The following is a 26905-nucleotide window of genomic DNA, read 5'->3' on the forward strand; positions in this document are numbered from 1 at the left end:
GTGGTGCATTAATAACATTACCTCGTCTCGCAGTTCAAATAGACGGGTGAGAACTTTGCGACGCGACAACCAACGAACTTCAGTGTGGAACAGGAGTTTTGTGTGTTCGCTCCACATTTCTTCACACAGAGCTTTAAAAATACGTGTGTTCAGTGCTTTGCCTTTGATCTTGATGACTATTTTCACAGATTCGTCCATTACTGATTTTAGGCACTGTGGCATTTTTTTCACAGCCAATTGTTCTCTGTGGATGCAACAGTGTGTTGCTGCTGCAGACGGCGCAACTGCGCGAACACGCGCCACAAGTCCTTTATGCTTTCCTGTCATTGCAGTTGCACCGTCAGTGCAAATACCAACACATCTTCACCAGTCCAGATTATTCGTCATAATTAAATCATTGAGTGAGTGAAAAACTGCTTCACCTGTGGTGTGGGTCGGCAGGAAACGGCAGAAGAGAAAGTCATCATGCACTTCACCGGCATAAATGTATCTCACAAAACACAGCAGATTTGCCTCGTTCCCAATGTCGGTGGATTCATCCAGCTGTAGTGAGAAGAACTGGCTTTGGCGCCAACGTGTCACCAGCTGATCTTCCACGCTTTCAGCCATAGATTTGATGCGCCGCTGGACGGTGTCATTAGAAAGAGGAATCCTGTTAATTTCGTCGCTGGCTTTTCCCCCAAACAATATGTTAGTCATCACCTTTGCAGCTGGTTTAACTAAATTTTCACCTATTGAATAAGGTTTTCCAGCTTTAGCGATCAAGAGGGATACCTTGCATGAAGCCTCAGTAGCCTTAGCATTTTCTCTGGGTGAAAAAAACTGCAGCCTCTTATATCATATGCTGCGTGAGTTCGTTGCGTTTCCGTTCAAAAAATCCAGTAGGTTTCCCCATGTACTCCTTGTGTTTAGTTTTAATTTATGTGTCGCTTCAACTTTACAGGTTTCATTCCCTCGTTAGCTAACGTTTCATAGCACAACACACAGTGTGGTTTAGGATCCTCCTCGTCGCCAGTCCAAAAAAAACCAAACTGTATGTAGTCATAACACCGACAGCAGAACGGTTATCCAAAAAACAAAGAAGTGTACAACACTTGCGTTAGTGTGTGTATTCACACAAACACACACACACACGTGGCGCTCTCATGGTCGGAGCTCATTGTCTCATTGGAGGGCCAAATTCTATGGGCGGGCAAGTCAGAGAAAGGGGAGGTAACTTGGTCCCCTTATGAGGACATATGGGGCCATATTCGAAATCGGCACGTCTAAGCTTTCATTTTTTAAAAGCGGAGCAGGATACCTAGTGCTCGTTTTACACCTAACGCCATTTCTAGATACTGGGGGACCGCAGGCAGGCTAGGGGAACTCTTGTTAATGTTAGAAAACCTCAAAGTGAGATTTTTGTGCCATGCAACCTTTAACAGCTAATTGTAATAAAAGTACAAATATCAGTGCACTCCTTGTGAATATAACACAAGTTAACATACATGGGCTCAAGGATGTTTGATTAACCAGATATAGAACAAGAGCATTAATTTAATTAGTTGTTTCTGTATTCATTTATTGTCAGAAAATATATGTGGTAGTCAACATGCACAAACACTCATGTAATTTCACGTTGAAAGATAAACTGCTGTGAAAACTCATAAACAAGATACCAAAACACATGTTTGTATCCAAATGCTTTGGACTTGCTCTCAAAGTAAAGTAAAGAAACTAACAAAACATCAAACATAAAGTAACATTGCAACAGGTACAGGGCTTCCATAACCATCTTACGTTTGATGGACAAGCAAAAATACTTATGTATCAAATCCTACCCCCCTCAAAGCATTTATGAAAATAATGGCTTCACTGGAATCTGGCTCACAAGAAAAGATCGACATTAGTAGGTGGAAGTATTTGGGCATTGGGCGAGAGACATCGCATTGATGTCCATCAAAGTGATATCGATGCTCAAAGCTTCTTAGGACAGTACTTGGTCTCAAACTTGGCCACATCAAACTTGCGGAGGCAGCCTTTGTAGTTCATGTAGCGGATCTTCCCGAAGACGGCCCTCTCTGCCCAGCCCTGGTCGTGGACGCCGCAGATCGACCACATGCAGCCTGCAGGTCACACAGAACCACCGGAGGAAAACACTTGATTCAATGAAGGGAAGTAAATTAAACACAATCAAGGCCAGTGTGGATCGAACGTACCGACAAATCCGTTGGGGTCTTGGCCGTCGAGGGAGTAGCGGTCGTTGAGGTAGAGTGCGATGGACAAGGCTTGTTCTGGGGAAGAGGTCCACTCCAGAATCTTCTTGGCCCAGTACATCCGCAGAAACCCGTGCATCTTCCCCTCGCTCACCATCTGGTACTATTGAACAATTATCATATTCACAAAACATTCAGCATTAAAACATCCGCAAATGGGATTCAGAGCTTTAGAAGGATTTCAAATAAACAGTTCGTCTTTTACAACCACAGGGTGTGAATGAGGGCTTAGAGCGTTGAGAGGACGGGTTCTACCTGGGCTCCGTTCCAGAGCTTGTCGTGAGTCTTGGCCTTCTCCAGGTCTGCTTGGGTGTAGAGGTACTCTCTTTTGTCTTTTGCGTGGTCTTTCAGTGTCTTCTGTGCCCACTCATAGGCCCCTGAACTCAGCCAAAAGCATAAAGAGTTGAAACGTTCACTTTGGAGCACAAAAAACGCATATAGATGCTTTCTTCAGTTGGCTGTTTTTAGCCGATTCTATCAAAACGCTATAACCTATCGAGTCTTAAAAACAAAATGGCGTCCACGGGGGTAATCTATTGATGGTATTGTGTGTATAAAATGTCATTTTTAATAAACAATATGTACACTTACAAAGTTCACAATGCCTCGTTTTATATGTTAAGACCCTTATTATACTACCAAAGAAGTGTCAGGCTACTTTTAGCCTTTTAAGTGGTTTAAAATAGCGATTTAGTTTTTACCATAACCAGTGCCCCCATCGTTCCAAGTTTATAGCGTTTTGATAGAATCGGCTAAAAACAGCCAACTGAAGAATGCATCTATATGCAGATTTTGTGCTCCAAAACGAACGTTTCAACTTGTTATCATACAAAACACATCCCAAATCCATTTTACACTGGAATTACCCTTTAACATATTGAATACATTGTTTGTACAGGGTGATCTGGTTTGGTAATATGCTAGATGTTCAGAGCTTCCAGATATTTAATTATCGACAAACGATAATTAGTAGTAAAAACAGGTGGAAAGCCTATGAGACATTTAGTAGACAGTTGGACATTTAGAAAACCACTCTCTGGTACCTCTGGAATCCTTTTTGACTTGATTACATACTTTATGTTACGTTTCAAAACCCTTTGTGTTCATAATAAAGAAACGCTACTATTCTTGCTGTCATGATCACCAATAATACCTAGCACATGACAGCTTGCTTGCCCCCCCCAGTGGAGTGGGCAGGGACAGGCTGGAACGGAGGGTTTGCCAACACTTTCACCTACAGAACCCTCACTCACCCTTTATGTTGTCGTAGTTGTCGTTGTAAAAGCAGTAGTTGTCAGTCAGCTCCCTCCGCACCACCAGCTCCTCGATGAAGGGGGCGACGGACGCGCTGAAGGCCTTCCCACAGCGCTGCACCTGCAGGGCCGCGCGCTGGGCGGAGAGGTGGCCTAAGGGGAGCACAGAGGGGGAGGGCGGAGGGAGAAAGGGAAGAAATAGAAAGATAGACAAAGAAAGACGGAGGAGACAAATTAGTGCATATAGCAAAAATGACAGAGAAGGAGTCAAAACTGGACTGTAGAGCGGACTCATTACAATGAGTCCGCTCTACCTTGCATTGGGATTTAGCCTTTTTATGAAAAGTGATAAAATGACGCTTTTATCAAAAGTGGCTTACAGGTGAGGCTGAAAACAACCAAAGCATGCAATCAATATTGTAGCAATGACAAAAGCCTCTTAAAAATAAAATGATAAAGTTACAAGCTGGAATTGATGGAATTAGTATGTTTGAGGGCCACTGACCGAAGCGGATCCAGGGCGAGAGCTGGCTGAGGGCGGCCGAGTTGGGGTCGTTGCGGTGGTCGGCAAAGTGCTTCAGCCGCAGGTCGATGAACGACTCCAGCATGGCGCTCCCAGCGGCGGAGCCGGGCAGGGCCCAGTCCACCTCCCCCACGGCCCTGTCAAGGTGCAGGGAGGCCAGGGCCTCGCTCCAGTCCACCGGCTGAAGCCAGGGGACGCGATGGGAAGAGCAACGTTAGAGAAGAGTGTTTCATCACTGCTAAATATCAGGCTGTTAATTCATTAAAATATCATATTGCATCAAATATCTATTTACATGTAACCATCACACATGTAGCTTAACACTTAAGCAAATCTATCTTTGGCCATTTCCTCTCTTAAAAGAGGTCAAATTTAGTAAAGAGATGGCATTAAGGACATTGTAACATTTACCCAGCTTAAAAACACAGTCACAAAAGTTAAATCTTAATGTAAGGTTTATATAAATAAGATCTCCTTTTATCACTGATTTTTTTGTCTGGATGAAAGTGTACTTCCATTCTCCCTTCTCTCAGCGGCATGGCACTTTGACAGTGAAAGCACTAGTCTGGTCGTCGTATCATAGTAGTACTACCCACCTTGGCGGGCCTAGTTGCGGTGTAGCTGTGCTTTCCGACCACAGGGAATTCTGTGAGGAACTCTGGCAGGAGCTTGGTGATCTTGCCCCTGATTGTTCTTGCTGCGTATTCGAGCTTGATAGATGCAACCCAGCAGGGCACAATATTATGGGCATCGACCTGTGACACGCAAATGACATTTTAATAGGGAATAATTTAATTTGGGATACATAATAAGAAACACGTGGACCTGAAAGAAAACCCAACTGACTCACAGACACAGAGACTAAGTAGTAATGTCAAGGAGTAATGAAACTAAGAACTTTGATGATCCATCTATTTGAGAGAACTACCTAGACAAGGTAGTTTGTATGTGCGCACCTTGGTTGGACAAAGATACAGCTATCGGCACCGCTAAACTTCAGAGTATAAAAAATGATTGTTGGCCATCTGACAGATTTCGGAGCACGTGAGTTAAACAAAAGTCTTCACAAATCAGCCAAATCCATAATATGAGTGTTCTTAATAATGTCTTTGTGCGTGAGGAGGTACCTGTATGAGAGGGATGTCTTCTGGAAGACTCTTTCGGAGGCTCTCAAGCGCTTTGAGGGGGCTCCTGAGAGGGGAAAAGTCTGTGACCACCGCCCCCAGGCCACGGTCCGACACAAAGCCAGGCAGCACCTCGCCTGGGGCCCCGCGGAGCAGGTGGAACTGGATGTCCAGCTCTTTGCATTCCTGTGGAATAGAAGAGTGTGCAGTGTAAGGAACCTGCCCAACACTTTAATACACTAGCTAGGCTACCAATCAACCAATCAGGCTATCAAGTAGTGTTCCCATGGAAACTAGAATGTAAACAATATGTTCCAACTACTTTCCGGACTCGCCTGTTATTTATTTTGAAGATATGCTGTGATATCTTTAGTTTGAGCGAGATGCTACTTTGCTTCGTTTATCAAATGAATGCTCAATTGAATTAAACAGTGTGGCCTCTAATGGTATATTTTTGCAGCAACATGACGCGTGTGCAATGTACAAAGTATGTCAATATTATTCTTATTATTACAATCTTGATAAGGTGTATGAAGTTCAATACCTTTGCAACTTCTTCCAGACCTTTCAACATGAAACTATAGTGCCGGAGAGTGGACAGCTCGGATTTTGGAACAAGCAGACAAACACAGATGTGCAGGGGCAGCTTCTCTTCCACTGCAAGCTGCTGAGCGTGGATCAGGGCCCAGTTATCTGAACGAAAGTCAAATAAAACACAGAAAGAAAGATACAAGTGTGAAATTTCACATCCACCCTTTCCATTTTTGTAATTTATTTGAGTTTAAGCTGGGGTGACAAGACAACCCGGTTTTACCGGACAGTCCTGATTTTCAGATGCGTGTCCCGAGTCCTGACAAAAGCCTGTCGTCGGTACGCTAAACTGTCCCAGTTTCCACCAACCACTATGAAATGTGTCCTTTTGTCCACGATTACATAGCCAATGTGGTCTTAATATAGCTAAATTATCATTAACAAAAAAACACAGAAACATTAAAGCATCCAGCATATGATTTCAGGGCATAAGGGATGGTCACACAGTGGAATGCTGATGGAAAAATAGCAGACGGGCGCTGGGCAGAGATGTTGGGGCATTTCAGAAGCAGGGAGATTCTGCACAAAAATATATGTCTAATTTGTCAGTTTGCCGTGTTTCTGCTCTAATGCTCCCGTTGACTGAGCTGATCTTTCCATAATGAACAATACTTGGACTGACGAGAGGAACCGCGCGACCGTTTCCACCTTAAAGGCATTGCTTGTTACACGGGCCAATTTTGATGACACCTGTCCGCAATTCCAAAGCAGCAGGCTGCCAGCAAACAAATCGATTTTGGAGCAAATTCACTCCTCAAACAAATATATGTAGGTTAATTTGAATCATTGAATGAACTGAAATCATTGAGTGTTTGTCTCTGTGCTCTATGAGGTTGACGTCACAAACAAACACACACACACACACACACACACACACACACACACTTTGTTTCATTTTCTGAAGAATCAGGCTAATTCATAAAAATGAAGATGTCAATGTCTTCATATTTTCTATTAAATGTGTATATAGGCCTACCAAAAACATATTTGATTTTTTTTCCCCCCATTAGCGAGCAGTAGTCCTATAGGATAGTGATCATGATTTACCTCCATATCAGAATAACACCCATAGGAAAAATAGCAATGGTTGGTGGAATGCCATAAAGGAGGTCTGTATATGCAATGTAAGCTTGTTCTGGCTCTTCAAGTCAGGATGTAGGCATGAATCTGAACACATTTTTAGGTAGTAGCCATCCCCAAAATGCACCAGAATACAGGAAATCACACCTACCAAATGAAATTTTTGGGGGGCAGGACCCCTAGACCCCCGTCCCTGACTGCGCCCCACCCACAAATGCAAACACCAGCCGCCACTGGTCCTACGCGTTGAAACTGAGCCTAATATCTGAATCTATGACCTCACATGCACGCGCACTACGGTCACGCTGAAAGCGTCCCGGTTTTATTTTCAGGAAATCTGGCCCCCCTAGTTTTAAGCGTGTCGTACCTTGAATCCTTTGGTCCCTCGACATCCAATACAGAAGGCCTTCACAGCCTTGCTTAACTGACTGAGTGTCCGATATACAACGGATGCGCTTTGGGTTGCATGATAGATCGGTCTCTCCTCTTTGTTTGGCCACATCTTTCAGCAGCCAGCCCTCCAGCCTCTCCCTCTTCTCAACTTTGAATGGAGCTGGCTTCTGCTTCTTAGCCACTGGAGGTTTGGCAGAAGATGCAGCCTTTCGTTTGTCCGATGGCATGATGTGTTGTATGCTTAATATCTGGCTAGATATTACCAGTAAGCAGCGAGTATTTGTCCCGCAGCTGATGAGCTTCAACGTGTGCTTGGCAAAGGAGAGATAGGCATAGTTTAAGCAAATCATGACATAAACAAACGCCATTGATTCAAATAACGCAAAAAAGTATACTACTACAAGTAATTATCCCAAAAATAAAAACACAATAATAAGTACTAAACGTGTAAGTAAGTCCGTGCAGACGCCGTAAGGTTCCTGTGAGCCAGGATGTGTGGAGGACCCATGCAGACGCCCAAATAAATCAACACAGTAAAACGCGAAACAACACTCCCCGGCACTCATCTCTGGAACAATGGTCGCTTGAATGCTCATGAAATCCAATGAAGACTAACTTGACTTACTACCAAAGTCTGCAGAGATTAAAAACTCACGATCTTACCTGTTTTACACAACCGCTACAGAAGACACGTGAGGCTCTTTCATAAGTGTTGTGGTTGATTCAAAACGACATTACCCAGCATGCTGTGCGAGGAAGAGGAGGGTAGTCCTCTGTGTTGGTTGCTAGCATAGAACATAGCACACAGAGAAGACAACCGAGGAACAACGCAAACTACTTTATCCTTTTACATTTTGAACTCATCGTTTCAGTATGAGTCAAAGTGGGTTTACGGCAGGACGGTCAGCCCCCGATAAGGTGGACATGTCATTAGGTAAGGCCTCCGGTACCGGCTGGTTGGATTCACTAATGATATTAATTAGTACTTCATCAATCCAAGCCCTACAAACGGCTCGTTACTCTCATTCGTTATTGATGAGATTATATGAACGCTTATCATACTTTTATTGACAGTGTCGATGTTTTAATTTCGTTTGTTTTTTGGTGTTATGTGTCCAACAGATGACATTATTCGGCTGAATAGAAAAGAGCAGCAGTCCAGAAGAAAGCAGCCCGTAAGGACGGCTGGTCTGGTCCAGGGGAAAGCCGGCTCTGTGAGGTACTCGGCATCAGTCCAACGAGGTGCGCACAGAGCTAATAAGTGACCTCGTTATTGCACGTACAATATATTGTATACGTGGACGTTGTCCTTGTCCTCATCAGAAGCCAAAACCCTCCTTGTGACAACGTTGCAGGAGGTGGTGTGTTACGAGGAGGTGTGTCGAAGTTAAGAAGAAAAATGATCCTTCCCCAAATGACTCGAAAACGGGGTCAGGGTGTTATCACTGGGCTGGCATCCAGAAGACCCACTTCATTACAAAGAGGGTTCAACCCGACCAATAGAACAACATACAAACAGGTACAACCCTTTAGACCAGGGGCTGTGTGTGTGTGTGTGCGTGCTACTTTCAGCACTCTAATTTACATCAAGCGGGTCTCAATGAATAAAGAAAACACTTGTGCTTGTTGTCAGATTGAAGTTTCAGACCTCAGTGTTGAAAGTCACCCTTTACCGTCGCCTACACAGAATTCCACCGATCCATGTACCTAATACTTTTTTCCTATCTGAAATGTAATCATATTTATATGATTAATGTTCTTATTCTCAGTGTATCAATGATGTCCTCGTTTTCAGAGAACAGGCCAGCGGGCGGGACAGCGCTTTGGACGGGGGATGGGACAGAGGACCGGGCCTTTTGTTCAGCGGCCTGAAGTCCTGTACCAGGGGCCCGGGCCCCAGACGGGGCCATTCAGGGAGGGGCTGGCGGAACAGCAGAGGTGCCACATGTCAGCCGCTCCTAGCAGGAGACCCTTTCAGCTTCGGAGGCGGTTAGTCTTCCAAGACGCAGGATCGTCTAAAATACCTGCACACAAAATAATTGTGCAAATGTGCAAAGTTTAAGTTTGGCAGATGACTAATTGCTCTCCTCCAATAGACCCCTTCCTCCTGCTCATCAGGCCCAGAGAGACACTCGCCAGGCTACGTTTCTATCCCATCGCGGACTGAAGGTATGGTGGCTTCCCCTCGCGCCACGGTTGCACCCAGGTGTTCAACTTATCCAGAGGCTCTGTGACGAGGGCTGCATTCCAAAGCCTGTACCAACTGTCAGCTTCCTTCCTGTCGCTGATCACTTAGCTTTTGCGTCAATGAGCTCAGGCCAGTGAGTGGTGGAACAGGAGGGCGTCATTCAAGGCTAATGCTCATTTGATGAATGTGAGGAAATGTCCAGAGCTCTTCCTGTTAGGATACTCTTGATGTCCAAATCTACTTCCGACTTCTCATCTAGCTTCATTACAATTGTGACAGGGGTATTGAGGAAAACACCTCGAGATGAAGGAAGTGGGTGAGAACATTTGCCTACTATTGGATACTGACAAATTGTTTTTGGGGCGCTCCGTCAAGTGTGATTTGTACAAATTTAACAACAGTAAAGTGACAATGAACATATTAAATAGTAAAGTGACTATGAAAGCCTTTTCTTAAACATCAGCAGCCAGAAGTGGTGAACACATTAAACAAAATTATGTAATTATTACAAATTTAACCAGCACGGTTAACATGGGTTTTTGCGGAAAAAAAGAGCCTCCCGGCAAGCGATGAGAAGTTGTGCTTAGTGACATTGTCCCTCTTGAAAATAGTGTTCCCTGTAATGTAGGGTGTCTTCCCAGATGTCCTTTCCCCTGCCTCGAGGCAATATTTACAAAACATAGACTTCTTGGATTGGTCGTAGACCAGCCAATTGAAAGTTTTTAATCACTGGGGGTTAAACCTGTACGTTTTCCTGTTGGCCGAGACGGAGTCATGGGTGGAGTCGGCTTCGTCCGAAGGTGCCGGTTCCGTGCATGTGGTCGCCGAGTCAATCTCTTCCATGCGTTTTTCCAAGTTTCAATCTTTATTTGATGAAGAAGAACTTCCGAATACAGAGAAATACCTTTTCATTTTTCTGTTTTGCTTAAAAAGTGAATTTCCTGCGACCATTACAAAGCCTCTTCCTCAACGTGCGAATGTTCGGGAAATGTAGTTTTTTAGTAGTTGAGCGGAACTGGCGAGCCTATAATTCGAAATACATTTCCCTACATGCATCACTCCCATCATGCTCCCACACACTCGCGCTTAGCAGTGCCATTGAAAGCCGTACAGAAAGACGTATTTTTTTTCGGCACGGGTCATTCGCACCCTTTCGCACCGGTGCGAGTGGACTTGTATTTATCTTCAAACGTTATATATTTTAATAGCAAATGCGATCAAAACTGTCGCACTGTACAGCCCTGCCTCAAGGTCCCTGCGATAACACTGCAGTGGGCCCCCTGTTAGGTGCTCACTGCAGCGCTTCAAACTTGTATGCTTGTCGTGTTGTTTTACCTCTGCGCAGAGACGCAAAACAACACGACAATAACTTAGGGATCTCAGTGTAATGGTGTCTTGTGAACCACATGACTTATGGAAATTTCCATTTCAGAATTCCAGTTCAGTAATCAAACACCTAACTTGTTCTTCTTCCAACACTAGGGTTCATTTCTTGATGTGTTTATCGATCCGTTGTGGTTATTGTAAAGTTAAGCCTCTTCCCTATCTGCAGGTCCACACCCAAGTACGGAGGCAGAGTCCTCACACCGCACCATTAAGAACTCGTCAGTGAGTATTTATGGGGCTCTAAGGCTTGGTTATGCCTATTAATAAACACAGGCCTTCAGATTGTCAATGATCATAATCTATCAATCCACTAGGTGGCACAACTCTACCAAAAGCAACGGCCTCCTGACTGTATCAATTGACAACCCTACTGCCAGAACACAACCCGAGTAGGTTGTGTGTGTGTGTGTGTGTGTGTGTGTGTGTGTGTGTGTGTGTGTGTGTGTGTGTGTGTGTGTGTGTGTGTGTGTGTGTGTGTGTGTGTGTGTGTGTGTGTGTGTGTGTGTGTGTGTGTGTGTGTTATTATAAGTGACATCTTGCTGGTTACTTGAAATACTTTTTTTTCTTTTTCTTTTTTGAAAAAAATCTTCAGATATGTGGGCAGATTTGGCCAACAAATAGAATATGTTGTTGTAGACCAATTGATCGGTTTAATCAATGTGTGTGACCCTAGGCCTCCGACGGCCTGGTCCCTTCACCCACAGCCCCCCCACACCACTGTTAAGATGGAGCCGGAGGAGGAGAAGAAGACGCCTAAAGGAGTGCCTCTTCAGTTTGACATCAACACTGTCGCTAAACCAGTAAGAATAAAAACAATCTGTGTGCTGCCAAGACCTTCACTGTGGCTCCTCCCACTTTGGTTTCACTTGACAAGCATCCAGAGAAACTTTTCAGGTTGCCTTTTCATTTTCATAAATATGGTATTTTGAATATCTGTTGCTTTTAAATTTGAATTATATCAGTCCATTTTGCTTGGCCCCCCCCTTGCAGCAGACAGCGATGACTTTGAACGAGAGATTCCGCATCCTGAAGGATCAACGTACCGCCACACAGCACAATAAAGGCAGCAGATTTGTTTCTGTAAGTTAGTTTGCCTTGTCCTCACCCACTCACTAAACCCTGTTGGCCAGGGAGGGAAAGCTGCAGTCAGGATTTGAGCCTAACTCACTGAAAATAGTTAGACGCGAAGCATGATGGAGTTTGGGGACACTCTCCTGTGGAGAAGGCTCCTGGAGTATGAAGGCACAGAATACTCGGAAAGCCTCCCAGATAGGCATCATGGAAGAAAGTTTCTTTTAATGTACAATTCATATCCATATTTGATGCCGTTTGACTTGGATTGTCAAGATACTGTGCTGGAATTTTTTATCTTTTGAATGTGCAAGTGTTTACTATTGAAGAACAAGATGACTTGGGTTAAGTTTTAGTGTTGGAATAGATTTTAAAATGTTTTGTATCTTTTGCTCAAATAAATGTCACTTTCATTTGTATTCCATTCTGTACTGAACATGTTGGTGTCGTTGCTCAAGCAGCAGGGAAAAGGCTGTTATAGATTTTTGAACCAGTGCCATCTTGTGATCAAAATGCCAACTGGGTCCTTTGGCACTATTGTGTTGGCATCTTGGATGTGTTCAGAGGCAAAAAGTATCATAATCTGGTGCAGAACTACATATGGAAAAAAGAGCCAATAAACAAGAACAGCAGTTTCGTATAAGGCTCAACACTTCTGGTCAATATTGCTTTTATTTAAATACGTTAAAATTTGCAATGTAACAAAACTATTGGCATGAAATTCAAACACCATTTAAATGAACATGGCTCACTTCATTTCTGACTAGTGTTTGGCAACATTAGTTCTTCTACCTCTCAGCCAACTCAAAATGTACTTTTGCCCCGGTAGACATTGTTCACAGACTATCTTACAATAAGAGTGAATAAAAATGAGGTAAGAAAGTGGTTTGAAAGTTACAGATCATGCTGAACAACAAAATAAATTGTGGAGGAAGAAATGGAACAAAATAAAAAGTGCATTAAAAAAAAGATATACACAGCTTTGCATCTTTGGTTACAAAAGTAGGTTGAATGATTTCACAGCTTTACCCCCCACATACCATCAAAAAAATAAAACAGGCTATGTAAGTTGGGAAGAGGGGGTGTGGCATACAAATATATTTAGAATTAAGAAACCAGCAATATGTTCAACATCTTCCTGCAGTTTCATTTGAAGAATTTATGTCAATGTTTTTTTTCTTCACCTTGCGAGAATATTAATACTAAAACATCCTTTACAAGTACATTCATAGTGAGTTTAAACATTTATTTATTGTAATTTGGCATTTCCAGAAGATTTTGAGTTAGTGTTGAACGCATTGTTAAGAGATTCGTGGTTTAGGGCTACATTTTCAACTAATGTAATACAGTACCTCAAGAAAGTATGGCCAAATAATGTGAAATACTATTAACAAATGGCAAATGGCAGAAGAAAGCAGGGATAAAAGGCTATGGTGACTGAAAGGGATGTAATGACATTGTTCTCAATCTGTGACAGCAGCCCTGTAATAAATAAAGCGGTAACAGTAGAATTTGAGCAGGAGACCAGGGTTGTAGATTGATGGAAACCTAGATAATGGCAGCGCTGGTGATCTGAAAATAGACTTTCCTACTTTCTCTCTCACTTATTTACAACATGAAAGAGCAAGGCTAAAAAATACATCCCTTCACACACTAGAATATCTCATTAAAAAAAATATCGCTCTCTTTGACAATCACACCTCATTCGTTCTTCCTGGTGATCAGCGTCTCCACACAGAGTCTCATAAGGTTGCCCCAAAAAGCAAACACGTCCCAACTTCCAGCACAGTGGCAAAACTCAATCGCTCTCCTCGTCTCCGTGTCTTTCTCTCGATGATTGCATGGCCACAGTATACAAACGTATACACACTCATACCTAACATTCACACACTACATGCTGGATATGTTCCACTCCCTAACTCTCTCTAGCCTCCTATCACAAACACACCAATGTCCACACACACACAAAACACACTGTACTTTGTGGTCAAGCTGGTGACAAGAAAGAAAGTTTTTGTACATTATTTTCTCTTTCCACAGATACTAGTTGTACTAAGTTGTAGCCCCCCCCCCCTCTCCTGTGAAGCAAAAGGGGTAGGGGAGGATTGCACTTCAGGCGGAGGTGAAGTTGGGCTGTGGCGGCTGACTAGGGTCTAGATGTGGCTGGGTCTGAGGAGGCTGGGTCTGAGGAGGCTGGGTCTGAGGAGGCTGGGTCTGAGGAGGCTGGGTCTGGGGGGACTGGGTCTGAGGAGGCTGGGTCTGAGGAGGCTGGGTCTGAGGAGGCTGGGTCTGAGGAGGCTGGGTCTGAGGAGGCTGGGTCTGAGGAGGCTGGGTCTGGGGGGACTGGGTCTGAGGAGGCTGGGTCTGAGGAGGCTGGGTCTGGGGGGACTGGGTCTGAGGAGGCTGGGTCTGAGGAGGCTGGGTCTGAGGAGGCTGGGTCTGAGGAGGCTGGGTCTGGGGGGACTGGGTCTGAGGCGCAGAATGGGGGGGCTGCAGCTGTGAATGTGACTGGGACTGGTGCTGGGCCTGACCCTGGCCGAGGCCCGGCGGCTGCGGAGGCGTGCCACCTGAGCAGGAGGCTGGCGGAGTGGACAGCTGGGACAGCTGGTCAGTGTTGGAGATCGACTTCAGGACGACGTTCTCCCGCTCCAGCACAGAGTTCCTCTCCAACAGCTCCTTGATCTGCTCCTTCAGCACCTCCACCTCCTCACGCACCGCATACATAAGGTGACTCTTTACCAAGTCCTGATGGAGATGGGGGGGAAATCTTTGTTAGGGTCAATAGCACCATCAGAAGTCTTGCATATGACTACAGAGCTAGCCTTTAACCAGAACGGTAGCTTAGGACCGGAGTGCTAGCATACGACCAGAGCTCTAGCCTTTAACCAGAACGGTAGCTTAAGACCAGAGCGCTAACCTTTAACCAGAACGGTAGCTTAAGACCAGAGCGCTAGCCTTTAACCAGAATGGTACCTTACAGCCAGAGCGCTAGCCTTTAAACAGAAAGGTATCTGACGACCAGAGTGCTAGCCTATGACCAGAGTGCCAGCATGCAACTGGTGCTCTTGCATGTGACCAGAGTGCTGGCATACATCCAGAGTATTAATATTAACAATTCATATGGTTACAAACGTTGTCGTTTTTTCACCTGCTGTCTAGCAATAACTAGTCACGTTAGTCCTTAAAAGTGTGTGTTTGTGTTTGTGTGTCACTCTGTTCGAGCCTGCATGCGAGTTGTGTGTGTGTGTGTGTGTGTAGCCGTTATTCGATAGCCTGGTAATGTGTATAGGCCTATGTACGGTAGGAATATTCATACTGGTTTAAATAATAAATGTTATAGTATTTCCCATCTTTACTGAGCAAGAGTTTTGTTCAAAAGTTCAGTGATTGAAACAAATAAAAGCCTGGGCTATTGAAGTTCTATGGTAGGCCTACCACTGTCATGCACCTACCCGATGTCAAGTGGACCGGGCTGAATTCACTGCGGGTCTCTCTTCTTACTGTCCTTCTCAACACTCTGATCTCACTAAAAGGCTAGCAGCACGAAATCAAGGGATATTTAGAATAGAAAAAAAATGTGTGATTAATCGCGAGTTAACTATTACATTAATGCAATTAATCGCGATAAAATATTTGAATCGCTTGACAGCACTAGTTATAATATAATCTCACCCAGTCAGTGGCAAAAACAAGCACCTTAAGAGGACACACGTTGACGGTAGCTATTGCTGAAAGGGATTACATCTCAGCAGATTTCCGTGGATTACGACTTCAGCAATCTTGGTCAATACTGGCCCAATTTCTCAAATTGTTTTCCGCATTAATCCCTTAAGCCCTGAAAAGTCCTGAAGTTTACCTTTAAATACTTAAATCTGTTTTATTATCATCTTCATCAGACGCAATTTTAATGGTTTAAAACTAAATCAACAGCTCGTGAAAGTGACTGCATGGTGCCGGCTGAAGTGTGATGAGCCGATTATAGCAGACTTGAAAGAAGTGGTTCATGATCAGATAAAGAAGCTGTTCATGCATTACTCACCATTGCCTGTTCAATCTTGTTGTCGATGGCAACTACACTGGTTCCAGAGGCACTGTGGAAAAAATAAAGAGACAATTAATATCACAGGAGGGATATTATTTCAGAGGGAACATTGTTGTTAACATGTTAACATTGTTTCAGAGAGCTGGAAAGGAAAACATGAGCTGAAGATTGATAGGAGGCTGTTACATCATAGGATGGATATATTGATCTAATTGAGATGCTTCCATTTGACCTGAGCCCCGGTTATCATGATTATTTTGGTCAATATTGAAATCACGATTATTCAAAAGATTATTTTTGAGTTTGAAAACATGATGTATTTATTCAGCATGTCTCTCCCAAAAAACACTTTGTAACTGAGAACTTGGAAATTTTGCCTTAATAAAATACACAAGGGGGGGTCACGTGACGATGGCTGACTAAGAGACGTGTTTTCGCTGAGCTCCCGCTCTCAACTTTTTTTTTTTTTTGCAATTTCATGCGCCCACTTCAGTTTATTTATAACTGGATCAGTGTAAAAACTAAAGACTGCAAGAAAGGTGTCCCACTTGAGATTTAAACAATGTCGAAACAAACAAAACTTCAATCAAGAAAGACGGCTGCTAGCCAAGTGACTTTCACTGCTAGCCACGCCAACTATCGGAGCAGACGGGACAATATTCGCATTATCAATCTGAAAGAGGGCACGGAGGGAAACCGACCAATACAGTTCTTTGAATCCTGGCTTCCGACCGTGCTTGACATGGGAACGGACCCTGGCACTAAGAACCAATAAAATTTGACCGTGCCCACTGCAGCCTCGGCCCGCGACGTGCGCGCCCACGCCCGGTGATCATCACGCTCCACAACTCCAGGGATAAAACAAGGCTACTGGCAGCACTGAGGGCGAAGCCCAATCTGGAGCACGAAGGACAGCGGACCTTCATTTATCAGGACCTGTCTTCTGCGATTCGAGAGAAGCGCCGGGCCTTCAACGACATGTGTCAGGCTTTGATTGTCGAATGCATTTGTTTCAACATGCGCTTTCCGGCCACACTATCTGTAAACCATAATATAACAGAACACAAGTTTGAAACACGGAGAGATGCGGAATGCTTTCTCAACACACTGGGATAGAATCTGTCAGAAGGCGCTTTGGTTCAAACATAAAACTTTATTTTACTTGCATTTAGGGTTTACAAGGCCACTTTCTACCCTACTGAGGATTGGGTGAGATTATTTTTTGAATGAACAATTCAACACAACACTTTAAAATGTTTTACTGCTAACTTTGCCCAACTGTTCTCTTACCTCATGTACACTTTGCAGTGTGACTGATATAAATGTGGCTGCAAAAGCTATGCGTTTACCTAGGTGCCCACAATGGTATGCTTGTTAGTAACTTTTTGTTGTGGGGGTGGGGGTAAGATCTGGAAGTCGTTTTGTTTTTGTTTTTTCATTACCTTTATGCTCTGTTTTCACGTTTGTATTGTTTTTTGGGCATGAAGAAGGTTATTTGTCTTCTCCCATATTTAGGGGATGGACATATTTATGTTTACTACAGCACAGTTTATCTGCCGGTTTATAGTAAATTGCACGAGATTGTTCCTAATGGGTTGTTTCTTTGTTTGGAATGGAAATTTGTATTTGTTACATGAAAAGTACATAATGACTTACGCAAAAATCATTACACTAAATGTCAAAGGAATTAATAATGTGGTGAAAAGGCGTAAAATACATTCCATGCTTAAGAAAGATAAGGTGCAAGTGGCCATATTACAAGAGCCCCACCTCACTGATCTTGAACATTTAAAATGAAAGCAAGACTGGGTTGGGCAAATTCATCATTCATCATTCAACTCAAAAAGTTAACCCAAAAAAACTCAAAAGCTAATCCACAAACATCTTACGTTTACACTTGATTAAGTCATCCAGGACACAGAAGGAAGGTTTGTTATTATTACTAGGTTTCTGTACGGCGAACATGTCCTCTTAGGAAGTGTCTACACCCCAAACACTTTCAACATTAGGAACTTTTTATTCCCACAAATGACACACCTGATGTTTCTGCTTCTACCCTATGGGAAACAGGTAAGGCCTTCTTGAGAGGGTCCATAATCTCCTATACAGCCACTATGAAGAAGCAGCCTGATCTGCCATAGACCATTTACTAACTCATAAAGCAGAATCATATATATTTTTTGCCAAAAATTGATTATTTGAATCTGGTAACAAACCCGGCAGGCTCCTTGCTTGATTGGCCAGGCAGGCTCTTACACAATACCATCAATCAGAGATAGCACAGGTGCACAACAATTTGAAGCCAAAATTATATATTACAATAATGAAGGACTTCTATCAGGAACTATACTCTTCTGAGTGTCAAAATACTTCAATGTTGAGAAAAAAAATTTTTTGAGGTGATAAATCTCCCAACCTTATCTGAAGAACTAAGAAATTATCTGTGTAGACCAATTACAGAAGAGGAAGTCCTCGAGGCAATTAAATCCCTACAGAGTGGGAAATCTCCAGGTCCTGATGGGTTTGGTGCTGAATTTTATAAAAAGATGGCTAAGCTAGTAGTGGGTCCTCTAACCAACATGTTTATCGAATCAACTGAAAGAGGCACACTTCCGTCAACTCTAAATCTTGCACACATCTCTTTGATTTTAAAGAAAGATAAACCTTCTGATTGTTGTGCAAGTTACAGACCAATTAGTTTACTCTGAGTCGATTTTAAACTTCTATCGAAACCCCTTGCTAGAAGACTGGAGGAGGTGTTGCCCATTTTAATTAGATCAGATCAGACAGGATTTATAGAAAACAGATATTCATACTCCAATGTTCGACGGCTTCTTAATGTAATACAATTCTAACAAAGCACAAACAATAGGGTCCTTGCTGTCTCAATGGATGCTGAAAAACCATTTGATCGGGTGGAGTGGGAGTATCTTTTTGATGTCCTTGATAGGTTTGGGTTGGGCTCTGGTTTTACAGAGTGGGTTAAACTTCTATACAGCTCTCCAGCTGCGAGGGTCCTGGTTAATGGATCAATGTCTAACATCTTCCCCTTGGGTAGAGGTGCACGTCAAGGCTGTCCCCTCTCCCCTCTATTTGCGCTTGCACTCAAACCTCTCACAGAGACTAGGAAACACCAAGGATTGTCGGGGGTCATATAAGGAGACACCGAGTACAGAATTTCCCTCTATGCCGATGATATATTACTGTTTATTACCAATCCAGAGGGATCTATACCTGTTTAATTATCTATTATCAGTCAATTTGGAATGATTTCAGGCTACAAAATTAATTATGACAAGTCGGAGGCCTTGCCAATGGGTGTTTTTGGGGACCGGGCGGCTCTTGTCAATTTCCCCTTTAGATGGTCAACTTCAGGCTTTACTTATCTGGGAATCAGAGTATTGGCAAATATTGAAGAGTTGTATAAACTGAATCTAACACAAATTCTGACAGCAGTTAAATATGACCTTAACAGGTGGATTGATCTCCCTCTATCATGGATGGGTAGAATTAGCTTGATTAAGATTAATGTACTTCCCAGACTATTATAACCAATGCAAATGCTTCCACTTAAAATCATTAGAACAACCATTTTGGATATTGAAAGATTTCTATGGCATGGAAAGAAATCTAGATTAAAGATGAAAACGTTGCAATTACCAATAGATAGGGGTTAGCCTGGTCCTACCAGACTCTCATACTTTATTTAATTTGCACAGAGTCTGGACCCACTCAATTGACAAACGTTTACTCACTTGAAGGCGGGTGTCTGTTGAAGTTTAAAACTATTGGATCTGCCCAGTGCCACTCGATCTGCCATAACCAATCGCTAACGTTTGGCCAGAAATCACGTTGTGCGCAGGCTGTAAACAAGCCAAACACTGTGCGTGAAGATGTCCGTCAACAAGAGCTGACTTTCACGTCATTGTTCTCAGCCACTCCCTCTGTTCGCTGATTGGACGCAGAAAATTTGGACAGAGAAAACCCAAGAATATACCGCAGACCCGGACGTAGTTCTGAAGGGAAATGAAAATTGAGCGGAAGTACTTAGGGTGGCGGAGCCAGGCTAGATAAAGTTGGTCAAGCATTTCCCAATTTTCTGTATTACAACTGGGCCTGTCATTCTCAGATGATTTCAGGCTGGCTCATTGCAATTTCTACATCAAACAGAGCCCCTCGTAGGTGCATGGTGTTGTACCCCTTCTCCCGTTTCAGCCTTACTTCAATAAAATGGTTAACGTCCCAGCAGGGGTTAAAACCAATCCTATAATATCTAACACACTTAAGATATGGCGTGATATTACTAAACACGTCGGCCAGAGAGGTTTCTCATCAGCGCTACAACCTTTAACACAAAATAAAGTCTTCCCTCCTGGTGTAGGAAAAATATTTTTTTTCGATGACTGGTACTCAAGGGACCCAAGATTTGTCTCTGACTTGTTTGAAAGTGATAATTTTATGTCATTCGCACAACTTCAGCCTAAATATAGAATATCTAACAGCCACTTTTTTGGTTTTCATCAGGTGAGCATTTTGTTAAATCTGATTTTATACTCCCAACAGATCAACCATTAAAAAGACCAATTGAAAGCGTCCTTCTCAATTTTAATTCAGCCACCTTAAACAATAAAAAAAAATCATCTCCTTTTTTTAATGAAAAACTCTTCTTTGTTAACCGTGTGCCTACAGAATTAGGTAATTATGGGAGAAAGATATTGGGGTTGAATTTGATGCTGAGATGTGGTCAGATGCCTTTGAATCTGCTAAGAAGTTATTTACATGCGATAGACTCAGAGAGAGCCAGTACAGAATATTGCACAGACTACAGAGAACACCTCACTTCTTACACAAGATTGATCCCCAGATTTCGCCCATTTGCATCAAATGCCAAAAAGAAGTAGGAACGTACTACCATTGTATCTGGCAATGCCCCTTGATATCCAGGTATTGGAAAAACATTGCCAAGGAGCTTAGCTCAATTTTCCGCAAAACCACAAAGGTGGAACCAGGTTTGTTACTCCTGAATATGCCTACGAGACAGCCACTCTCTTTATCCACTAGACAGCAGACTTTAATGGGTATACCCCTGCTTCTAGCGAGACGATGCATTCTTTTCCAGTGGATTGAGGAGAAACCCCCCACAGTCACACAGTGGTACCGAGAGACCTTTAAGGTTTTTCCTATGGAACACCTCAGTGCTACATTAAAGGGTAACGATAACTCATTTAATAATATTTGGCAACCCTTAATTGATTATCTTCCTGATGATATTGTTGACCTACTGCAGAAAGGGCACCCATGCTTTGTTTTCACCAATAGATCATAGACATCTTTTTCTCTTTTTTCTTTCACTTTTTATGTATTATTATCTTACTCTCTCCTTTGACAACTTGTGTGTATATGAATACAACCCATGTATGTCAAGTCATTTATTTACTCTTGTGTTATAGTTTGACAATGTCTGTGCTGTCTGTCCTCTGTTGTGAAAAAAACAAACAATATTGTTTAAAAAAAAAGAATACACAAAATGGTCAAAAAGAAAATGAAGATATGTACCCAGCTGTTCTGAACTTTCTATAAAACATTTAATGAAAAAAATAAAAATGATAAAAAAAAGAAATTGAAAATTCGATTAGATTACTTTTGTGATCGTTTGACTCTAAAATCGAAATCGCGATCAAAATTCGTTAAATTGCCCAGCCCTATGACCCCAAACACACTGATAAAGCAACACTTGACTGGTTTAAGGATAAACATGTAAATGTCTTGGAATGGCCTAGTCAAAGCCAAGACCTCAATTCAATAAAAAATCTGTGGTCCGATTTAAAGATTGCTGTTCACAAGCACAAACCATCCAACTTGAAAGAGCTGGAGCAGTTTTGTTCCAGATCCAAGGAGGAATGGGCAAAAGTCCCTCTGGTAAGATGTGGCAAGCTCACAGAGACTGCAACTTGCAGCTGTGATTGCCGCAAAAGGTGTCTCTACAAAGTATTGACTTTTGGGGGGTGAATAGTTATGCACATTGACTTTTTCTGTTTTCTGTCCTTGTTGTTTGCTTCACAATAAAAGAAAAGCATCTTCAAAGTTGTTGGCATGTTCTATAAATTAAATGCTGCATAACCTCAAACAAAACACGAAAAATGCCAAGGGGATTAAATGCTTTTGCAAGGCACTGTAGAGCTCTGTGAATACAGGAAACAGCTCTATGAATACGGGAGGCAGAGCTCTGTGAATACAAGAGAAAGAATGTGAATATGGGAGAAAGAGCTCTGTGGATACTGGAGGCAGAGCTCTGTGGATACTGGAGGCAGAGCTCTGTGTGGATACAGGAGGCAGAGCTCTGTGAACAGGAGGCAGAAAGAATGTGAATACAGGAGAAAGAGCTCTGTGAATACAGGAGGCAGAGCTCTGTGGATACAGGAGGCAGAGCTCTGTGTGGATACAGGAGGCAGATCTCTGTGAATACAGGAGGCAGAGCTCTGCGGATACAGGAGGCAGAGCTCTATGGATACAGGAGGCAGAGCTCTGTGTGGATACAGGAGGCAGAGCTCTGTGAATACGGGAGGTAGAGCTCTGTGAATACAGGAGGCAGAGCTCTGTGAATACGGGAGGCAGAGCCCTGTGAATACGGGAGGCAGAGCTCTGTGGCTACAGGAGAAAGAGCTCTGTGAATACAGGAGGCAGAGCTCTGCGAATATATGAGGCAGAGCTCTGCGGATACAGGAGGCAGAGCTCTGTGAATACAAGAGAAAGAATGTGAATATGGGAGAAAGAGCTCTGTGGATACAGGAGGCAGAGCTCTGTGAATACAGGAGGCAGAGCTCTGTGAATACAGGAGGCAGAGCTCTGTGGATACAGGAGGCAGAGCTCTGTGAATACAGGAGGCAGAGCTCTGTGAATACAGGAGGCAGAGCTCTGTGAATACAGGAGGCAGAGCTCTGTGAATACAGGAGGCAAAGCTCTGTGTGGATACAGGAGGCAGAGCTCTGTGAATACAGGAGGCAGAAAGAATGTTAATACAGGAGAAAGAGCTCTGTGAATACAGGAGGCAGAGCTCTGTGGATACAGGAGAAAGAGCTCTGTGGATACAGGGGGCAGAGCTCTGTGTGGATACAGGAGGCAGAGCTCTGTGAATACGGGAGGCAGAGCTCTGTGAATACGGGAGGCAGAGCTCTGCGGATACAGGGGGCAGAGCTCTGTGGCTACAGGAGAAAGAGCTCTGTGAATACAGGAGGCAGAGCTCTGCGAATATATGAGGCAGAGCTCTGTGGATACAGGAGGCAGAGCTCTGTGTGGATACAGGAGGCAGAGCTCTGTGGATACAGGAGGCAGAGCTCTGTGGATACAGGAGGCAGAGCTCTGTGGATACAGGAGGCAGAGCTCTGTGGCTACAGGAGGCAGAGCTCTGTGTGGATACAGGAGGCAGAGCTCAGTGGATACAGGAGGCAGAGCTCAGTGGATACAGGAGGCAGAGCTCAGTGGATACAGGAGGCAGAGCTCTGTGGCTACAGGACGGCAGAGCTCTGTCAGCAGTATGGCGCATCGACCGTGAACCTCAAACCGCCTGAGACACGCTAAAGGGGAAATGGGGCAACGAGAGACACATTTAGCAGCTGAAAGAGGAGCCGGCGGTAGTAGGCCTCTCGGAGGTCCGCTGATAGGAGGAGGAGCACTTCCCTCATTAAGAACAAACATGTGCCCTCATTCTCTCATATAGTCACACTGCCCTGAAGGCCTGCGACTGGTCATGAGTTAAAACTTCACATGAGAGCGTCACTGCCACGTTATCCCAATCGTTCGCCCCCCTCCCACCTTAAAGAGATAGTTCTACGACCAAGAGGAGGTCCATCAAGTATGTTGCAGAAGAGTTCTGCCGCAGGGCTGTACACATTTATTTGAATCGTGTTTTTTTTGCTATATTCTAGAAACAAAAAAAAGGGTATAAAGCCCTGATAATCCACGCCGATCACTACCTATTCCAAGCACAGTGAATAATAATTCCAATTTCATTAAAGAATCATAATCCCCTCCTCCTGATTCCTCCATGTATGCACCATGCCGTGCTGCGTTTCCACCACCAGTTCAAATGAAGCGGGCCGTACCACACTGTATCATCCTATCGCTGACAACAGGCTTTTTTCATGATAAAAAGAGTGTCGCTATCTGTCTGAAACAACCCAAATGAAACTAAAAAAATCAGATTTTATGGTAGGCTAGAATATACAATTCTTTGTTTATTTGTCTGTTGTTGTGTCATCGACTCAAGACAACGGTCAGGGCTGGTCTGCCGGACCGCGGCGAGGGGGGTGTTGGACTCAAAGATGAGGGTTCTGGTTTTCAACCATTAAAACTGCTATAGTCCAACTGTAGGCATCCTTGAGGAAGTAGCCCTAGCCCCAACCAGCTACATATGCTCACTTCCAAGTTGCTTGGGACCAAAATGTCTGCTACAATGATCTCAAAGGACTAACTGGTAGTTTGATGGGCTTTGAGGATCTAAAAATAATTTATATCCAAAGCAATGGCTACAGTAAAACAGGTGATGTAGTGAAGATGTAGATACAAACTACTTTTTCCAAATTAGTCTTTGATGCATGGTCCTTACACCAAAGCAGTTAACGTTTGGGTCCTCATTTTTTCTTAGTTACTCCATTAATGAGGTACTCAATGCACATGTTTCAAATCAACACTCAGATTTGACAACCAAGAAGCAAGGGAAGGCGTGTGGGTCAGGAGGACAGTGCGATAGAAGCTGAATACACATCGGTGCGATTGGATTTATGATCCTGACCTCACGTGGCGGCGCTTAAAATGTATGGGACAGCCCCCTGGCCTGGACCCAGCAACCGAGAAGCCCTTGGTCAGGGTCCAGGTATGTGGGCTGTCAGGAGTAGGTCAGCTACTTGAGGGGGATTATTTATAGGCCACATGAGTTTAAGGAAAAGTGTGGGTTAGGTTGTTCGAATATAAATAAAACAGCATACATTGATTAACCACAATTAATATCTATTTATCTAACCATCTTTATATAATCTGCATATTATATCTAAATAATTCACCACCTTCTTTACAACCTTTGTAAATAATCCTATGTATTTTTGAAGTATTAAAATCTCATGTCTGTAAAAGATTGCCTGAAAATATGCTTCAAACTTCTTGTATGTTTAAAAGGAACAAGGACTTACAGTGGACCTGCATTAGAGGTGAGTTTCAACTGGAAAGAACTTAAGAGTTTAACCACAGGGAGAAAAACAGCCTGAGAAACACCCTCATGCTATCTGCATCAAGAGAACATGTGACAGGCTCGGCGACGGTTTCGCCGCTATGGCAACGCGCGTAACAAGCAGACGCCCAATAACACCTTAATAACGCATGTGTTTCCCATTATTCAAGGAACCCTGAGCCAAGACTTTGACGATGTCTGGCAGTTTTAACTCTTCCCACGAGTCAGAATGAATGGAATGAGCATGATGCATGACTTTAGGGTGACTTGGTAGGACACTGACCACCTCCAAGAGCTCACACTGAGGCCAGAGGCCACAACAAGCCTACAGTATGAACCATCAAGGGCAATATGAACTGCTTCAGGAGGAACTGCAACTATACATCGATCTATATATCCATGTCTTTTTTATAAAAAAGGTCATTGGTGAACACTAACCTAAATCATCTTATAGCACTGAGTTCATACATTCCTCATAGTCAGCATGATTAGGAATCAAACCATTAACCCACGCTGTACAAACTGACCCTGGTCAATGTTTAAAGTGTTAGAAATAAAATACTTAAAACAGTGCTTACGAACAAGTCTAAAAGTGGATATCCGCTATACACCGAGCCTGACGGGGGTTTAAAGGTCCCATGGCATGAAAATCTCACTTTATGAGGTTTTCTAACATAAATGAGTTCCCCTAGCCTGCCTATGGTCCCCCAGTGGCTACAACTTGCGTTGGTGTAAAACGAGCACTAGGTGTTCTGCTCGCCTTTGAAAAAAAGGACGCTCAAGCGTGCTGATTTAGAATGTGGTCACATACGTCGTCATAAAGGACCTAAGCTCCTCCCCTTTCCCTGCCTTGCCCGCCCAGATAATTTGGCCCGCAAATGAGACACGACCGTGCGAGCGGCACATGTGTGTGTGTGTGAATACACACACTGTAACGCAAGCGTTTGCGGTTGGTGTTAAGGCGCATAACACGTCGGTTCTTTGACGTCTCTTGTATTTCCACAACGAGACTGTAGTTGGGGTTATCTAAGCCATGGTTGAGAAGGAATTGGGGAAAGGAACATTGGCTTTGACTCCCTGAAGTACATGAACTGCGACATGCTGCCTGCCGCCGGTTGCCGCGAGGCACCACTGCCGCGAAGCACCACCGCCCGGCAGCCGGCAGCGGGCAGCCGGCAGCGGGCAAGCGGCAGCGGAAGAACCAGAGACGTCGGAGAACCCGACGAAGTCGTTTGTGATTCATAATATCGTCTGATGGGGCACACAGCTTTTGGCCGTGATGATATATATTATATGATATAGATATCTATGTATAATATGATATTATTTAGATATAGAGCTCCAGGACTCCCGTGTGTTCTAGAATATTTACAGAACACGGCTAAAGGCTGTGTGCGCCTTGCCATTGCGATACATCCACTGTAAGCAGAGCTCATTTGCATTAAAGCTACAGACACCGAAACGGCGCATTTGGGGAAAGCTCAATGTGCGACTGGCTCATAGTGGCTGTAATTCTGCACCACGGCTGAATTCCTGGAAAATCTTCAAATACTGTGTTTGGGGCCTACTAATATCTATATTAAAGCATCCATAAAGTAGCATGCCATGGGACCTTTAAGTAGGCAACAGCAAGTGCATCAGTCATTGATCAACACATCACATGGTGCTTGGGGTCGATAAGCCAGGGGGGAGAGTTGAACTTGATGGCGTTTTCATGGCCCGTTCTCATGGACTTCATGGCTCCATACATTTAAACTAAACTCAAGCAGCCAATGT

The 26905-nt window shown here is 43.6% G+C and overlaps 3 protein-coding genes across 4 annotated transcripts in view; 1 reads left to right on the top strand and 2 right to left on the bottom strand.

Moving 5' to 3' along the window:
• Nucleotides 1-1702: 1702 nt before the first annotated feature.
• On the bottom strand, nucleotides 1703-7921 carry cpdp (CPD photolyase). The gene is made up of 10 exons (XM_079751496.1): nucleotides 7883-7921; nucleotides 7194-7530; nucleotides 5700-5848; nucleotides 5159-5341; nucleotides 4628-4786; nucleotides 4014-4212; nucleotides 3509-3661; nucleotides 2511-2632; nucleotides 2199-2358; nucleotides 1703-2105 (listed from the first exon to the last, which is right to left on the bottom strand). Exons 2-10 carry the CDS (start codon nucleotides 7444-7446, stop codon nucleotides 1957-1959), a joined length of 1527 nt encoding a protein of 508 aa, XP_079607622.1. The 5' UTR covers nucleotides 7447-7530; nucleotides 7883-7921; the 3' UTR covers nucleotides 1703-1956.
• An 87-nt stretch (nucleotides 7922-8008) lies between these two features.
• LOC307085438 (UAP56-interacting factor-like) lies at nucleotides 8009-12283 on the top strand. 2 transcript variants are annotated; one of them, XM_079750233.1, is made up of 9 exons: nucleotides 8009-8153; nucleotides 8342-8461; nucleotides 8575-8738; nucleotides 9015-9208; nucleotides 9316-9388; nucleotides 10960-11015; nucleotides 11108-11182; nucleotides 11467-11593; nucleotides 11784-12283. In XM_079750233.1, exons 1-9 carry the CDS (start codon nucleotides 8093-8095, stop codon nucleotides 11880-11882), a joined length of 969 nt encoding a protein of 322 aa, XP_079606359.1. In that variant the 5' UTR covers nucleotides 8009-8092; the 3' UTR covers nucleotides 11883-12283. The 2 variants fall into 2 exon arrangements, with proteins under 2 accessions (XP_079606359.1, XP_079606358.1); XM_079750232.1 differs by having other exon boundaries at nucleotides 11467-11833.
• A 45-nt stretch (nucleotides 12284-12328) lies between these two features.
• The window catches only part of LOC307085437 (TSC22 domain family protein 2-like), a 33889-nt gene continuing 19312 nt past the window's right edge, over nucleotides 12329-26905 (bottom strand). Inside the window, exons 2-3 of the mRNA XM_079750231.1 lie at nucleotides 15904-15955; nucleotides 12329-14609 (exon numbers count right to left, since the gene is read on the bottom strand). Of these exons, the coding sequence (XP_079606357.1) occupies nucleotides 13977-14609; nucleotides 15904-15955 (685 nt within the window). The 3' untranslated portion in view covers nucleotides 12329-13976. The remainder of the gene's footprint in view (nucleotides 14610-15903; nucleotides 15956-26905) is intronic.

Source organism: Pollachius pollachius (genome assembly GCF_949987615.1).
Source record: "Pollachius pollachius genome assembly, chromosome: 14".
Taxonomy (NCBI): Eukaryota; Metazoa; Chordata; class Actinopteri; order Gadiformes; family Gadidae; genus Pollachius; species Pollachius pollachius.

Bases quoted from the DNA above. Each gene is read 5' to 3' on its own strand.
- LOC307085438 (XM_079750232.1), top strand. From the start codon at position 8,093: ATGAGTCAAAGTGGGTTTACGGCAGGACGGTCAGCCCCCGATAAGGTG. The intron at 9,389-10,959 runs GTATGGTGGCTT...CCCTATCTGCAG, and splicing joins TATCCCATCGCGGACTGAAG to GTCCACACCCAAGTACGGAG. The intron at 11,183-11,466 runs GTAGGTTGTGTG...GTGTGACCCTAG, and splicing joins ACTGCCAGAACACAACCCGA to GCCTCCGACGGCCTGGTCCC.
- cpdp (XM_079751496.1), bottom strand. From the start codon at position 7,446: ATGCCATCGGACAAACGAAAGGCTGCATCTTCTGCCAAACCTCCAGTG. The intron at 3,662-4,013 runs GTCAGTGGCCCT...TGCTCCCCTTAG, and splicing joins CTCGCCCTGGATCCGCTTCG to GCCACCTCTCCGCCCAGCGC. The intron at 2,359-2,510 runs GTAGAACCCGTC...ATTGTTCAATAG, and splicing joins AGCTCTGGAACGGAGCCCAG to TACCAGATGGTGAGCGAGGG.